At 46.4% G+C, this 16,265-nt stretch overlaps 1 protein-coding gene across 2 annotated transcripts in view; it reads left to right on the top strand.

The window, feature by feature from the left end:
* The window catches only part of dbn1 (drebrin 1), a 124,247-nt gene that overhangs the window by 95,503 nt on the left and 12,479 nt on the right, over nucleotides 1–16,265 (top strand). For both annotated transcript variants that reach the window (XM_040150027.1, XM_040150025.1), the window contains 8 exons: nucleotides 345–457; nucleotides 3,316–3,390; nucleotides 6,082–6,225; nucleotides 7,685–7,762; nucleotides 8,981–9,132; nucleotides 10,018–10,075; nucleotides 11,381–11,437; nucleotides 11,916–12,030. In XM_040150027.1, the coding sequence (XP_040005961.1) occupies nucleotides 345–457; nucleotides 3,316–3,390; nucleotides 6,082–6,225; nucleotides 7,685–7,762; nucleotides 8,981–9,132; nucleotides 10,018–10,075; nucleotides 11,381–11,437; nucleotides 11,916–12,030 (792 nt within the window). The remainder of the gene's footprint in view (nucleotides 1–344; nucleotides 458–3,315; nucleotides 3,391–6,081; nucleotides 6,226–7,684; nucleotides 7,763–8,980; nucleotides 9,133–10,017; nucleotides 10,076–11,380; nucleotides 11,438–11,915; nucleotides 12,031–16,265) is intronic.

Here is a 16,265-nt window from a genome sequence, read left to right on the forward strand (position 1 = left end):
CTTTGAGCGATTTGTCTTTGTGCAAAGCCTTAATGTCCCCAGACATGGATTTACTTATTTTTTGTGACTGGTTATTACCGCTTCTAGTTTGATGCAGAGCCAGAAGCAAAATTTTAAAAAATCATTAACTATTTTTGAAAACACACACATAAAAATACAGTACATGACCTCTGATTGCTTTCTAGCTACAGTTTCTTTCTGTCATTCCTTCTCGGACCAGTTGTACTTGATGGCTCTGAGGCACAGCTTGTCCCTGATAGAGGACAGTCCGACAGAAGCATTAAAACCAGACACGACTGGTACTGCGCAGCAGAAATAATAAAGGCTCTTGTTCTCTGGTGCAGGAGGCGGTCTGGCAGAGATCACGTTGACCTTTGACAGCGGCAGGGTGATGTACGGCTTCTGCAGCCTTAAGGAGCCCGCCGCCGCTCTGCCACGATACATCCTCATCAACTGGGTGAGTCGCCGGGGCGGGGAGGGGGGACGGGAGGGGGAGGGGCGGGACATGATGCAATGCCTCACACCCCGGGCAACACACACACACACACACACACACACAGTAAAATTTCCTCAAGGGTATGAAAGGAAAATATCATCAAGGGTCGCAGAGCATGTTTAATTTAGCAGTTTATTTAACAAGGACACGGTACGTCAGTGACTCAAAGGACCCGAGACCAGGCTCGCTCTACGTCATCCAATCACAGAGCTGCAGCCTCGGCAGCCTCGCACCCGACGCGTGGAAGAAAAGTAACGGCGGCAGCAGCAGTTCAGAGCGGCAGATGAAGACGTGCCGATGTTGCCATCTACCGGCAGAGGAAGTTGCCACTGTTGCGATTTTGACACTAGTGCCGCCTGCAGGCAATGATGAGTACAACAGCGGTTTGGTTTGTTCTTACTGTTGCTGTTTGTGTGTGTTTTTCAGGTCCAAAGGCAGGTGTCACATGTTGTACAGATCCTAAAGCCGTGCGAGACAAATCTGTGACTTGGGATTTTGGGCCGTATAAATAAAACCGTTTAAAAATGTTTCCATTTTTTGCAAAAGATGTTATGAGACAGCACGGTGTGTAGGGGAATCAAACCCGAAACTGTCGTGCCAGTAAAAAAAAAAGCTCCAGCGAGTTTCCTCAGCTCCGGCAGCTGCAGTTCAAGACTTCCCGCCACTATGGTTCATGGTACGTGGGCCATGACGTCGTCACGCCCGGGCGTCTGTAGACACACTCTCGTCAGCGCCATAGCTCAAGGATGAAACACAGCAGAAACTAAACAGAGTAGATGGTCTGATTAGATTTTGGTTGTCAGCCTGAGTCTGCGGGGAGTGTACCAGGGCTTGAAACCGTGGCCAACACTTACAGGCCGAGAGGAAAAGTGGAGTTGAGTCAGCACACAAGTAACAGCGCCGCAGAAATTTGTCCACCATTTAATTCGTGATGAAAAGGAAATGTAACAGGAAGGAATGAATAATTTGTGATGTTTGAGCTCATTTATCCGCAGTGAGAGTCTCCGACATAGTGTCCTGAGAGCATCTAAACACAGGCCACCAGTGGGAGTCCGGCAGGCTCCACCGGAGAGCTTCAAGATGAATGTTTTACTCCCCGAGCCTGACATCGACAGGGCCACTCTGAGCAAGAGCATAATGACAGAGTGCAGAGAGAAGAGAGAAAGCCAGAATGAAAAAGCTTTGGAGATTTAGTTTGAACTCTTCTAATTTGTTTTACCGTTTACTTTTTTTGTGGAAATGTAATTGCTGCCCGGATTATGTCCACTGGCAAAGTGTTTCCCAGTCACAGAAGTGCAATTTTTTTCAACCCTGTCTCCTAGAAATTAAATTTAATTACAACTCATTTACAACAGCGAATGCATTTTGTAGGAAACATAATTGCGACCAGGTCACGTTTTCCATCAACTTTATGAGGAAATGTTGTTAATTTATGTATTTTTCAAGTTGCAAACACAGCGATACTGAACGTATCAGTAAAATGTTCACAGACTGGTTTGTTTTCTACACAATCATCTGATCCCGCAGCACAACATCCACCTGTAGTGAGTCCAGCGTCGTTAAACTGGTTTATGGCTCTGATCCGGCTTTCACAGCGCTTGGTGCTGGTTCAGGAAAGATCCTGGTCTGGTTTAATACAGAAAAGGTCCAGAGTGACTTCAGACACAACCTGTTTATCTACATTTAACCAAAACCACAATCTTTCCTGAGCCTTAACCAAAGAGCTGCCGTTGCCCAAACCACGGACGGGACTCTGGATGTGAACTCCGGTCTGCGGTGGGACGAGCCCACAGCCCACAGCTTATTAGAACCCCATGTCAAGTTTTTTTTTTTTTGTAAGGCCACCTCTAGTGGCCGCAGTAATTATGACGGGAGCCAAGGATGAAGTCGGGTGACGGAGAAAAGTACACATGGCGACAAAGTCCACGATAGAAGGGGGAGACTGGGGGGGATAGATGGGTCCCGGTTGAAACCGATGGAAACCACGACTGTGTAGTTCGTCCACCAGGGCTGTTCGGTGGACACGCTACACAATACCGATGATAGTAAATCAGAAACTGTTCGCTGTTGCAAATTAGTTGCATTTAAACCTTATTGTAGGAGACGGGGTTGAATGAAAAAATAACAAGCTGCGATAGAGAGATCTGGTAATTGCAGTGACTGGGGACTCAGAGGGAGAAAGAAAGAGACATTTGGTGGTTAAATGAGACTGGGAGCAGAGCCAGAGGAGTCCATCATCATGTAACACAGCAACACTAACAGCGAAAAGAGCACTAGACCGTGGCAAACCAGGCCAAACCAGGCTGGACTGCCGCCAAAATACGTCCTAAAATGTATCAAAAATGCGCTGAAATACACAAAAGACTTCCTCAAATGCAAAATCATGCAAACTGTGTCTTTCCTGCTTCCTTTCTTTACTCCAGCTGACACTCAGACTCAAGACAAAGCGGTTACATTTTGTCATTCAGAGATAAACCGCCACGAATTCAGAGGAGATGGGGCCGCTTTCCTGGGTTTCTCTCTCTGTAATTGCTTCTTACCGCGTGTTGAACTGTGTTGGTTTGAATGAGCTGTGATTACTGAATCTCCTCCAGCCTGTTGTAAACAACTGTTTCAGTAACTGAACATGACCAGGGCTGAACAAAGGCCCTAATGAGACCAAAGCAAGGGGAACCTGTCCTCATGAATTTGAACGGTTGGAAAAAGGAGCATTATTTGGATTAAAGATTCAGGTCACCCTCACTCCTCTTTCTTTCCTACCCGCCTCTTCTTTTGGTTTTGTTTCGTTTGATTCATAACCCTCCCTCTCTCCCTCTCAGGTCGGGGAAGACGTGCCGGACGCCAGGAAGTGCGCCTGTGCCAGCCACGTCGCCACCATCGCAGACTTCTTCCAGGTCAGACTTTTACGTTTTCCTACATAAAAACCCCGACAACAGGAAGTATACAGATGATCGTTCATGGGGATCAGCAGTTATTACTTGTTTATTTATTTAGATTCTCATTAGCTTCTGCTAAACGTCTCGAGGACCAAGCTGACTTTGATAGTGTTGGTCTTCGGTTGCTTTGGCACCTGAAGTTTGGATCTGATGTCACACACTTTTTAATGGACTTGATGAACTGCTAAAGCACACGGGTAGGACACCAGCAAAGCAGTAGAGATGGGGGTCGAATCCAGATCCGAATCCGCTTATCGAGTCCTTTCAGATCCCTTATTGAATCTTTTTGAGTAGGTTGTTTGGTGGGAAGTGAAGGCATCTGTTAAGGTGTACTGATTTTATTTCTCTCAGCGCAGCAGCAAAACTCATTTCAACTGTTTAGTGTAACAAGAGATAAAGCTTGATATTTAAGAATCCAGCTTCTTCTTCTTCTACAGTAGCTAATTTTACTTGTGATTTATGGACCAGACGAACACGACGCTGACACGGACAGAAACTACAGTAGTTAACTGTCAAACCTAAACCGTTGGACGTCCTGCTGAGCTGGTTGTAGGACGTTCAGCACATATTTAATCTCTGCTCCGTGACGTTCGCTAACCCTGTCCTCACTCAGTTGGCTCCTCACTGGGGGAAAAAACACAACACAGCGACAACAACATCCTTTCTACTTCATCACTCAGTGGATATCAGCTAAACAAATCGCTGAAGTTCTGTACGATGCTCTTAACGTTTCCTGAAGAGAAGCTCATTGTTTCACTGCAACAGGTCAAAGAATCCGAGGGGTCACAAAACACATTGTAACTCCGGCGGTTGGCTGAGGCCGAGCACTCGTCCTTCTCAAGTTATCAAAAGTAGCACGAGTTCTCATTTTAACAGGAGTTTCCTCCTGCAAACATTTGGAACATTTAAGCCGGTTTGTCACGTTTGTTGTTAGCGAGAGCGTTGCCAGGTTGTCACGCGTTTGACACGTTATCAGACGGTTATTTTTTTCTTTGCCGATGCCGGTTGTGTCAGAGAGAGAAGACTAAGCAGGGAACAATACAGATCAATCACAGAGTCGCCTCCTGAACAGTTCACGAACAGAAGATGTTTTTATTTTGGTTTGGCTTTTGAAATCATGCTATAATCTGCCATCAAAAAAAAAAAAAAAAGCCCAACTGTGTTTGGTTCGTCTGCTTCCAAACCACAACCCAAAACACCCTGAGGTGGTCTCAGCTCAGCCGTGTGGGCCGCACCAGAGTTTGACTGGCGGCTTTCACACCGGCCCAGAATGAACCGAACCACACGGACGGACGCGCGGAAGGATGTCCGCCTGAGCGGATTTGTTTCAACCGCACCAGACAGAACGGGTGTAAAAGCGTCCCGAGGTTCAAGACGGGCTTAAAACTGTGTTGTCTGGACCGGAATCGCACGGTCTCAAACCACAATGTTTATGTCCTCAGAAGCGCCAATTTAGTCTGAACCAGCTTTGTCCTGCACAGATCACCCCATCGTTAGCTTCCGTCTGCAGCGGACATGGCTTTCAGTGTGAAGGCAGGTTTCCACGGCGCAAATCATTTTCTCAACCTCTTAAAGTTCACATCTTCCGTCACGTGGGATATTACGAAGTTCATTTTTGTCTCAGGAAAGAAGGTTGCTGAGTATCTGAAAAACTGCTGAGGTCAATTAATCAGAAAGGTGTGCGAACACTGATGCTGCGGCAGCCGAGGATCCCTGAGTGGAAGGTGATGGGGAAGCCATTGTGTTTGTTTCATAATCTGCCTCAGTTCCTGTAAATTGCGTCAGAATGTTTGAGCATTCGTCCGTTTCCATCCAACTCTCTTTGGAAAAAGAAGCTACAGCACATTAAACCTGGAGGAGGATCAAAGAGGAGGAACAAGAGTGTGTGTGTGTGTGTGTGTGTGTGTGTGTTACAGTGCATGACTAACACCACCACTTTTTAAAGTAATATCTCTGTGCTGAGAGCTCTGGCTGACTTCCTGACAGTCCTCTCACCTACCGAGCGTGTGTGTGTGTGTATGTGTGTGTCTGTGTGTGTGTGTGTGTGTGTGTGTGTGTGTGTGTGTCATACGCAGCAGTGTATTCACACCTGTATGCCTGGCTGAGTGTGTGTTTTTGGATTTGTAGAGTAGATAAAAAGATTGAGATTGAAGCAGAGGTGACGTTTTATTTATATATTTTTTCTTCATAACAGCCAAGGTCTGTGTGTGCATGTGTGTGTGTGTGTGTGTGTGTGTGTGTGTGTGTGTGTGTGTGTGTGTTTTTGTGTGCGTATGTTGAAGTGTAATTATTCTAAGTGGCCGTTCTGTCTCCCACACAGCCTCGACTTCATCACACCGAGAGTGTTTTCAGTGACCCCTTTCGGAATAGAGCGCAAACACACACATACACACAAGCACGCCGACACACACACACACACACACACACACACAGACACAGACCCAGAAGTCTCTATTCACATGCATACTAAGAATCTATTATATGAGCAATGATCAGCAAATGTTAAAAACTATGCAGATATCATAGATCATATTGAATTTATCAGAAAAAGTCTTGCATTGAATGAAACTGAGATGAAATTGGAGGTGACTGATCAGACAGGATCAACAGAAGTGAACTCATCAGGTTCCTCTCTCTCTGTCTCTCCAGGGGGTGGAGGTCATTGTCAACGCCAGCAGTCTGGATGACATCGACCCGTCAGCCATCGGGCAGCGGCTGACCAACGGGACAGCGGCGGTGGCGAGTCCCGTCCTGAGCCGCCTGAGAACCCGAGACGAAGAGCATGGAGACGTGGTATGGAGAGACACCCACACACACACAAGTAATCTACCTACAGTAAAGTACCAGTGACTTTAAATAGAGAGCGCTTACATTCACTTTAATATTTCAGTTAGAACCAGAGTGAAGCAACACTCTGATTTTATATTAAAGGGGCTATACGTGAGTTTTGCTATCGCTACATAGCCAACGTTAGCATTAACAGCTGCTTATCCAACCAGTCTAGAAGAAACGTTGCGAGTTCAGCATCAAACTTCATCCCTTCGCTCGCGCAGAGCCGTCTCCAGCGCTGGAAAGCAACGCCAGTGCTAGCTCTTCACCTCTTTTCTTCCACTGAAGTTAGCATGCCAAGCAGCTAGCCCCGGCCCGGCCGGTCCGTCTCGTCACTGTAGCGTCCAGGCTGTTTTAAAGTCTGTTGCTGTAAAGTTGGAATTGAAGTAGGAACTAACAGTGAGACCTGCAGGACTCCTGTTGTTGGTCAGCGTTACATCCATAACCCAAATTATTCACTTAAAGGATGAGTATTGTGATATTTTATATATTAACAAATCCCACGAAAAGACCCAAACCGGCAATGAACGCATCCCACTAACGAGTACTGTGTGTGTATCTACAGCCTAATGGATCTGATTCCTCTGAGCCACAGATGCTCCACTGTTTCCAGAAACTGTTAGAAACACATCAGTGAGTCACACTTGTTACACTGGGTGACATGTTCCTTGGCCATGTACACACACACACACACACACACACTGTAGTTTATTTTGACTCAGTCCCACACACACACACACACCGTCCTGCCGCCCCAGATACTCACTAGACCAACAAATGGGGATTAATCCGCCGCTGAAAATAGTCCCCAGCAAATGTGCTAGTTTGAGAGACGGACTAACACACTGTTGGTTTTGGTTTTCTCACTGGATTTGTAGAAAGTGGTTTTGAAGTTCTGTTGCTTTTAAAGTCAGAACAAACACATGCAGTGTAATTTTTACTGTATTCCGGTATCACACATGTTCTGTCGGCTTGCTCCAGCTTTTTGAAAACAGACTCCACGTTTTCCGTGGCTTCACCGCTCCTTCGAAAGGAAATATCTTTTCACCGCAAATTCGGGCAAACATGCCCGATATCTTCCGACACTCAGCCTGAAACAAACAACTCGTGGAGGCTTGGGTCCCGGAAGAGGTTTGGCTACTGTGACACTTGGATCTGTTACCTTAATCAGAGTATCCACAGGAAAGCAGACAGGGAAGAGCTTTAAATGTCAAGCAGAAAGTTTTACAAGGCGCTTTTCCAACGGGTCGCACAGACGACAGTGTCTTTTAGGAAGGAACAGTGAGTACACCTCTCACCTGTAAAGGTCATCCGTACGCAGATTGACCCGCAGAAAACACAGGAAAGAAACCTAAGATTGTTTTTCTTTCTCTCTCTCTTTTCTCACTACGTCTCTCTACTTTCCCTCTTTCCCCTGATGCAGGGCACCGTGTACGAGAAGACCAACGCAGAGGTGGAGATGAAGAAAATCAATAGAGAGGAGTTTTGGGAGCAGGCCAAGGTACGTGTGGAACACAGAGGAAGAAAGGAAGGAGGGAGCGAGTGGAGAAAGAATGATGGTTGAGGCAAAGAAAAAGAGAAGAAAAGCAGGAGGGGAAGGAAGGAAGGAAAGCACGAGTGAGGCGAGGGAAGAGACACGGGACCGTTTAAACCTGCATCAGTAGCCAAAAAAGAAAAGGATCGTTCTGGTTTATTACAACTCGGGTCTTATTTTCTCAGTTTTGGTAACACATGTGCTCACCACCACTTTCTGTGGAGGTAAAACTGAAAGTAAGGAGCCTGGAAAGGTCGCTCGTACTGCGTCGTTGCACAGGAGAACGTCGTGCGCACAACTGCAGTAAGTAGATCAGGTGAAAGTGGAGGAAGGCAGCGGGTCTGTGAGCTGTGTTGGGTGTTTACGACACACGGCGTCGGTAACGATTTTACTGCGGGTTCGTTTCTCATTACGCCTGACCTCACTTTTCCCACATCTCAGGCATTAACGTGTTGTTTTTACTTTCATTAAATAATGACCAGGAGCACGACTTCATCTACATTTGTTCTTCCTGGCGACGGCTGTTAGTAATAGATCACCTTGGATCATTCTTGGGAAGCCCTGATTATTACGCACATTTATCACCAGTTCAGAGCAAAAGTTTGACATTTTGTGAGGTATGCTTATCTGCTCTCTTGCTGGTGAGAAGATCAAGGCCGTTTTTGTGTCCGTATGACACATTTTAAGCTACTTGAAAGACTGGAAACAATGGGAAACAGTTAGCAAAATGTTACCAAAATCCAAGCTCACTAGTTAACACTTTTCATCTTGTTTACTTGTCACTTTTACACTTCTGTTTTCGCATGGATCAAACAGAAGAGACACAGCGTGCTCATTAATGAGCCTTGCAGGTGCTGGTAGGTGGATTTTGTTACCTTTGGACCAAACCAGGCTGGCGGCCTCCCCCTGTTTTCAGTCTTAATCAACAGCTTATTAATCAACAATAATGGATTAACCTTTTAAGTTATTCATTGAGCAAAAATGCCAAAAATCCTTTGTCTCCTGCTTCATAAATGTGAGTATTTCCTACTTTCCCCTGGTCTATATCATTGTAAACTGAGAGTCTTTAGGTTTTGGGCTGTTGGTTGGAAAAAACTGTAGAAAATTTGACCTGGGACTGAAATTTTGATGGACATTTTGTTTTTTGATACATGTGTCTCATTTGTCTGTGTTTTTGCGGTCCAGCGCGAGGAGGAGCTGAGGAAGGAGGAGGAGAGGAGGAAGGCGGCGGAGGAGCGGCAGCGCTTCGAGGAGGAACGGATGGAGCTGGAGAGGAAAGAGCAGGAGAACCGAGAGAAAAGGTACCGCGAGAGGGAGAGGCAGATCGAGGAGCACAGGTGAGCACCGCAACGACGAACCAAAGAAATCTGTTTCGGGGAATAACATCTGCAGAGTGTTCTAACACAAAACCGGGGCCTGTTTCACAAAACCAACTTGCTAGCACTGCTAACTCGCAAATGGCTGCGTTACATATCACAAGTCACGGGCACTCGAGTCGCACAGGGCTCTCGTACGCTCCTGCTGCAAGTTTGACGTTTGTTTCAATTAGTGAAACACATCTAAATTAGCAAGAGAGTAAATGATCCCCTGTTTAGTTGAATTCAGTCAAACGGGCTCCTGACTCTTCAACCCAGACGGGCCTCGTTTCCTAAAAGCATCTTAAGACCGAGGTGGTCATAAATCCATGTACCGAGCCTTCCTAAGATAAAGACACGTTTCCCCAAAGCATTACGGCCGAAGACGCTGTTAGAAATGACGGTGGACCAATGAGCGACTCCCACCCGCTCAAACGACGCTGGCAGCATCTTAAAACGCTCCAGAACCGGGGACAGTAAGCGGAAGGGTACCTCTGGTCCTGAACCCCGCGCAGTAGAACATTAAAGCCAAGTCTTCGACATACGGCAGCCAGAGCAAAGACCAGAGGACTGGAGCTATGTGATCCACTTCCTTGGTCTTAGTGAGGACTAGGGATCAGCTTGGAAGCCTCTAAGATCAACCTCTTTGGGGAAACGGGACCCTGGTTTGGGTTTGACAGATGCTAATGAAACAACCTTGTCATTTTCTGATGATGTGAATCCTGTTGTTAAATCACGTGGTTTCTACTGGTTCTTATGGTAACCGCTGGGTGTTTTCCAGGTCTGCGTGGGGAAAACACCGTGTGTTAGTTTGGTCACGTTTAAGGCAGGTGTTTTTCTAATCGGTGTGTTTGTGTGTGAGCTCAGGAAGAAGATGCAGGAGGAGGAGGAGGCCAGAGAGAGGTGTCGGAACCAGACCACCATGGTAAGTGTCTGTTTTTCTGTCTTTCTTCTGTCAGGGCTTCAATGAACTTGCTCCTCCGTCGCGCTAGTACGAACACACACTTCTGTTCCGACACGTATCAGCGTTTATAGCCTGGGTTTATTTAAAACACTTACCTAGATATTACTCACACACTTTTTATACCCGTATGGCAGCGAATGGACTCACGCACCTTAATCCCAGGTGTTCGGCTGTGTGTGTCAGAAGTGTTTTTTCTTCAGCTGATGTATTTGTTGCAGCTTCTGCTCCCTCTGCCCTTCCCAAGCGTCCGTGAAGACAGTGGACAGTGTTGTTTCTGAGGAGAGCCGTTCCATGAGGACGTCTGTGTGTGTGTGTGTGTGGTTTATTTTTACAGGCTGACATAAAACCGCTAGGACGTCTTGCCGTCGTCTGCCTGAGCCGAGTCCTGTCCAGGCTCTGATATTTCAGCTCGTTTTCGGAGCACCTTAAACTCCGTCCTCGTGGCGAGCTCGTACACCCTCAGCAGACCGTTTGTCTCGGTCGAGGCTTGGACAGTATTGTTGGGGAACAAAGCGGCGGGTTGTCAACTGAGGAATCAGAGTCCTTTTCCTAGGGACACTTAACAAGGGTGCAGCGTGTCTAACTGATACTACGCACTCCTGTTTGATGAAGCATGAATGGAACAGTCTGTCCAAAGAATGCAACTACTTTGCTTTGGCTCAGTGACGTTTTATCAGCACGTCGGCAAAAGTGCAAATAAGAAGGTTTCACAACTGCTCCGTTGAGGGGACGGATGCTAAAGAGAGCACACGAGCTATTAAATGGCAAAGATGGAATAAAGAAATGTTTCTTGGCTTCTTTTGAAACAAGGGGATAGTCTGAGAATAGGGCAGGATATTGAACTGACCTACAGAACAGCAAAAGCTGGAAGAGCTGGCAGGTCTGGATGGATCGTAACTTTTAAAAAATGAGCCCAACCTGAAACTCAAATGAAAATATCTGTCGGTTTCCCGTCAGTCTCCACCTGGTAATGGTCCTTGCTCCTGTACAGTAGGTGGTTTCTGGTGAGTGAAGGTGCTACAAACAAACACAGTCTCTACCGCCCCCCGCTGGCAGAAATCTGGAATCGTTCCCTTCAGCATGAAGAGCTGGCTGGATCTGTGTTGGGTCATGAGTCTGGACTTAAGAGGTCTCCTGGAAAATGTCTGTTTCACTCCGTGTGAATGATTTTCTTCCCTCCTGGTCCAGGTCTGAGTCCTTGAATTACCGCTTAGCAGTTTAAGCATTTTCTATCCGCATCTTCATCTGTGTTATTCCCCTCTGCAGGCGGCAGACCCGAGCATTGAAGACCTCAACCTGGACAAAAAGGAGTCTGAGGTGGAGGTGAGTCTGGCAAATAGTAGTAAGAGCAACTTGAAGCAAGCAGCTGTACCTACTGCAGGGAAGGAAAAAGACGTCGAATCAAAGCAGGGGAATCGTTTTCATTCACAGTTCTGGATCAGACCGTTTCGGGCACTGGAATTATCAGTATTATGCTTCTAAGCTTCTGGCTTGACGTAAAACCCAACATTAGGAACGGTTTTGTTTGCGATTTACTAGCTGGTGTTTCCTTACAGCAAACGCATCCTGATGATGGTTTTTAAGTAAACTTTGCTCTAATAAAGGACAAAAACTACTTCTTTGAATTAATTCCTCGATGAAGATATTGACCCGTCATGCAGGATAACGCTCATAAAATTCATTTAGAAATCCTGGTTTATTATCGGCGCCTCGTGCTAAATATCAAAGAAACCCAAACGTCAGAATCCAGACTGCTGGTTGGTCTCAAGTCCTCCGTGCGTTTGTGTTTGTGTGTCCTCAGGAGGCGAAGGCCATCATCGCTCAGCGGTCCGAGAACCCTCGAGAGTTTTTCAAGCAGAAGGAGCGAGCCATGACCGTCAGCGTCGACAGCTCGCCCGTCTCCGTCCACAGGACCGGTAAAGACTTCGAAACTCAGTCTGGGATCAGTTCATTTTCATTTGAAGTCGGAATATTACTGGACACGAGAGAAATAACGGGATAGGGTTTGTTTTTTTTAATAAAGGTAAAGGCAGACAGTAGGAGTAGAGAAGGTAATAAGGAGGAGACTTACTGGAAATGAACTCAAGCTGAGGCCACTGTCCATTAAGAGATTTATACTAATGTATTGTACATTACTGTGAAACCTGCAGCTCCTCAACTAAGCAGAAATCCTCACTGAGAAGAGGAAAAGCTTTGTCCAGCTTTCCGTCCAAGGTCTTAAAAAAGGTTTTAAAACAGGACAGGAAACGTTTTAATGCTCCGCAAGCCTCGGATTTACATCCTACTCTAATCAGAAATCCCACACTGAAAGCGTTTTACCAACACGTACGTCCCAGGTTCACCAATCTGTGGCGTGATTGCACAGTTGTTTGCTTTTTTTCTCCTAAATTCATGTAGATAAGGTTGTGACTCAAGCGCGTGTGTGGAAACCAAACAGCTCCCGTCATTATCCGTCCGACGACTTCAGCAGAAAACCCTCCGCGGCTGCAGAGCGCAGAGGTTCAGTGTCCTGCCCTGGTGCAGTGTGAGGGGGTGTGATTCGGAGGTGGAGCACCTGGGGAGAAGGCCGGGGAGCCTGTAGAGCCAGAACTTAAACATTTCAGAGGTGCTCATTTATCACAAAGGGTCTGTAAAAACACCGGACACTCTCTTTTCCCACAGCTGGACGGCTGCTGTTGAGGCTCGTGTGACTAAGTTGACCGTGTGATTTTGATTTAATTTGCCTATTTATATTGTTGTACGTTGTTTGTCCGCAGTGTTACAGTGTTTGTCTTGACGCTGCTTGAAACAGAGATTCAGAATCTCCGTGGCACGGATGTAATTTTTCCACTGGGGGCGCTTTTCAAAATCCCGTGTTTTACAGCCTCACTTTTATGGTTTCAGTTTGGTGGAAGGCTGCAGTCACCCAGTCCTGACACACAAATAGACTGTTGAGGATAAAAGCACAAGGAAGCGAAAAGACAGGCAGGCAAGGCAGGTCAACAAGCCCCAACAAAGCAAACGCACAGATTTATCATTGTGACTATTTATTAAGCCGCCCTCAGTCGGCTGTCGGACTCACGTTCCAATCACGTACTCACTAAAATCTACTGGTTTGAATGGGGCGGCTCAGAGGTGTGGCTCGGCGCAGGAATACGAGCCAGCGCGCGCTCCGCGTAGATTTCTAGCCTACCTGAAGTACCTCACCTCTCATCAAAGACCTCTGCGTCCGTAAACCTTTAAGCTTCGGGACCTTCTATTCTTGTTCTGAAGACCCTGCCAACTTGTTGGATGTGAGAGGAAGGTTCGAAGACACTACTCAGGGCTGAAAAAGTCCCGCCGACTCTTTTTTTCCTCTCTGCCTAACTGCATGATGTCTGCAGCCAGTGTGTTTACAGCCGCACTAACCACTTTTCTTTCTTCCTTTCTCTTTCTTTTTTCTTTCTTTCTGTCTCTCTCTTTGCCTTTGCGGATCTTCACTCATTTGACCCCCACGTTTGTGTTCGCCATCTTCATTCCTTCTTTCTTGTTTCTCTCCCCCCCTCATTTCTTGTCTGCTTTGATTTCTCCGTTTTGTCCCACAATCCTTTCTGCTTCTCACCACTTCCTCTGGGGCTCCACCTCTTCTGCCTTGACCCTGACCTCTCCGGTCTTCCTTCTGTTTTCCTGCTGTCCCGTCTTCCTGTCTCATCCATCTTCCCCACATCTCTCTGTCCTGGTGCGTCGCTTCGTGTCCTTGTCATGCGTGTGGTGGGTGTGTGCGTGCGTGTGTTTGTATCTTCGTGTTCGGGTATGTGTGGCTGTTTGTCGTCATGACCGCCAGGCCGTTTGGACAGCCCGTTCTTGAGGCAGCAGCACAGTCCCAGCAGCCCCAGTCCGACTCCCCCGCCCCGGGGCGCGTCGCCCCTCCGCACCCCACCACACGCACGGACGCAGCCCGCCGCTGCAGCCGGTAGGTACAGCACGTAACCGATAAACAGCAGAAAAGAAGAAGAAGAAGTAAAGAGGAAGTAAAGACGGACATTCGAACACCCCCCCCCCCACACATGAATCCCCTCCTCAGATAAAGACGCTGGAAATAACAAAGATGAAATGATGAAGTCAAAATATGCACACACACACACACATGAATCCCCTCCTCAGATAAAGATGCTGGAAATAACAAAGATGAAATGAGGGCGACAGAGGGGGAAACTGCATGTGAAGTCAAAATATGAGCGATTACCTGGTCTCTCAAAATACCGAGCACGTTTACATGTACACTAGTATCCTTTTAATCATATTTGGGAAATAATGCTTGCATGGAACATCGGTAATCTTATAATTCATCTTCCTATCTACATGATTCTGACGCGATATATGAGGCGAGGCCAAGATCAGACGAGAATTTATTATTTCGAGTATTTGTATTGTCTTCGGGTACAAATGGACGAAAGAGAACATCAAAAATGGACATAAAGGGGAAAAGACCAGCACTGGTCACAGAAACGATGTGAACCATCAGTCCTGGGAGACTAGCGACTGACAGTTTGACAGTGCTGGTAATAAACGTTGAAACCTCTGTTTTCATCAGCACGTTTTCAGTCCACATGCATTTTCCTCGTCTCAGCTTCTCTCAGTTCATTTTCGTCATCCAGTCCCCGTAGCACGCACACACACACACACACACTTTCACACCCAACACATCTGCGTACCAACCCTAAAATCACCGCACCAACCCCTGCCGATTCAGCCCCTAACCCAGCCCGCCGCTCCCTGACCCCAAACCCCAACTTTTATCCGACTTCTTCATTTCATCATTTGCAGTAGCTGACTCTCAAATTTGAAGTGACTTAGGTTAAAGTCTGCTGATATTCTGTGATGTTATTTTTCTTCTCGTAAACGAATCCTCTGTGCAGGACCAGACCAACAGTGAACGTCCCCCAATAACAACTACTGTGTCCGTGTATCCGAAGCCTGATAGATCACAGAGCTCCACTGTTTCCAGAAACAGTTAGAAACACATCAGTGATTCACACTGTTGCTCTGGGTGACATGTTCCTTCATCACCACGAACACACACACGCTAGTTTATTTGGATTCAGTCCCACTCGCCCCGAACGCTCACTACAGCACCAAATGTGGATTAATCCGCCGCTGAAAATAGTCCCCAACAAATGCACTGATTCCTCCTGTTTGTTAAAAACTGCAGGGAGCAGCGATTTTAGGAAAATGACTGAGCCTTGTTTTAAAAAAGTGTGAGGTGATTTTTTAAATACTTATTGGTTTTCAGTGGGAACCCGCTGGGTTCGGAGCTGAGACCAACAGACCGTAGAGCAGTTAGGAAGCGTTGAGAGACGGACTAACACACTGTCGGTTTTGGTCTTTCATGGGATTTGTTGACAATAAGAGAAATGTAGAATAACGCCAGCGTTGTCCTTTAGGTCCAGATATTTCAGCATCTGTCAGGATCAGTAACAGTTCAACTTCATACAACACTAAAGACAAATAACTGCCACTGCTTTAGTAATAAAAGAGCAAATATCCTTAAAAACCTCAGGTTAGCGAAGGCAACTAGAGCTGGCCTTTGGTGTGTGTTTTCAACAAAAGGCGTTTATTTTTAGCATGAACACTAGCGCTGTGCGTCAGTACAGTTTTCAACCCACAGTACGTTGAAAATGTTTAAATATCTTTTACCCATTTTGAAGTTTTTGTTGTTGTCAGCCGAGGTGGTCACTATCAAACCTGTCTTGAACCTGTCACCATCCTTTTAGCTTGTGCACTCACAACCTTCCTCGCTAATAAACAAGCTAACACTCACGTTAGCGTTTCACTGACTTAAGTCCGTGATAAGATATCTTTTATGGCTGTGAACCATAAAGCTGTTTGTCGGTTTTGTGTGATAGATGTTGAGTCTGTCGTCCCCTCAGTCTTCATCCTCTAGATGTCGTCCAGTCAGCTGCTGATGTTATATTATTTTTGTGAACGTCTCTTTTTTTTCTGATCGTATATGGTTTAAATTTGCAGTAAAAAAATAAAAATAAGTGTAAAAGTTTTTTAGGGATAAAGAGCTGAAACTTTAACTGGAATCTCACTGGTTTTCTATCACCTCCCTCTTCTTGTGATCCTCAATCTCATGCTTCTGATCCTGGACTGCATCACCTCTCTGCACACACACACACACACACACTTT

Source organism: Xiphias gladius, chromosome 17, assembly GCF_016859285.1.
Source record: "Xiphias gladius isolate SHS-SW01 ecotype Sanya breed wild chromosome 17, ASM1685928v1, whole genome shotgun sequence".
In the NCBI taxonomy this organism is placed as follows: Eukaryota; Metazoa; Chordata; class Actinopteri; order Istiophoriformes; family Xiphiidae; genus Xiphias; species Xiphias gladius.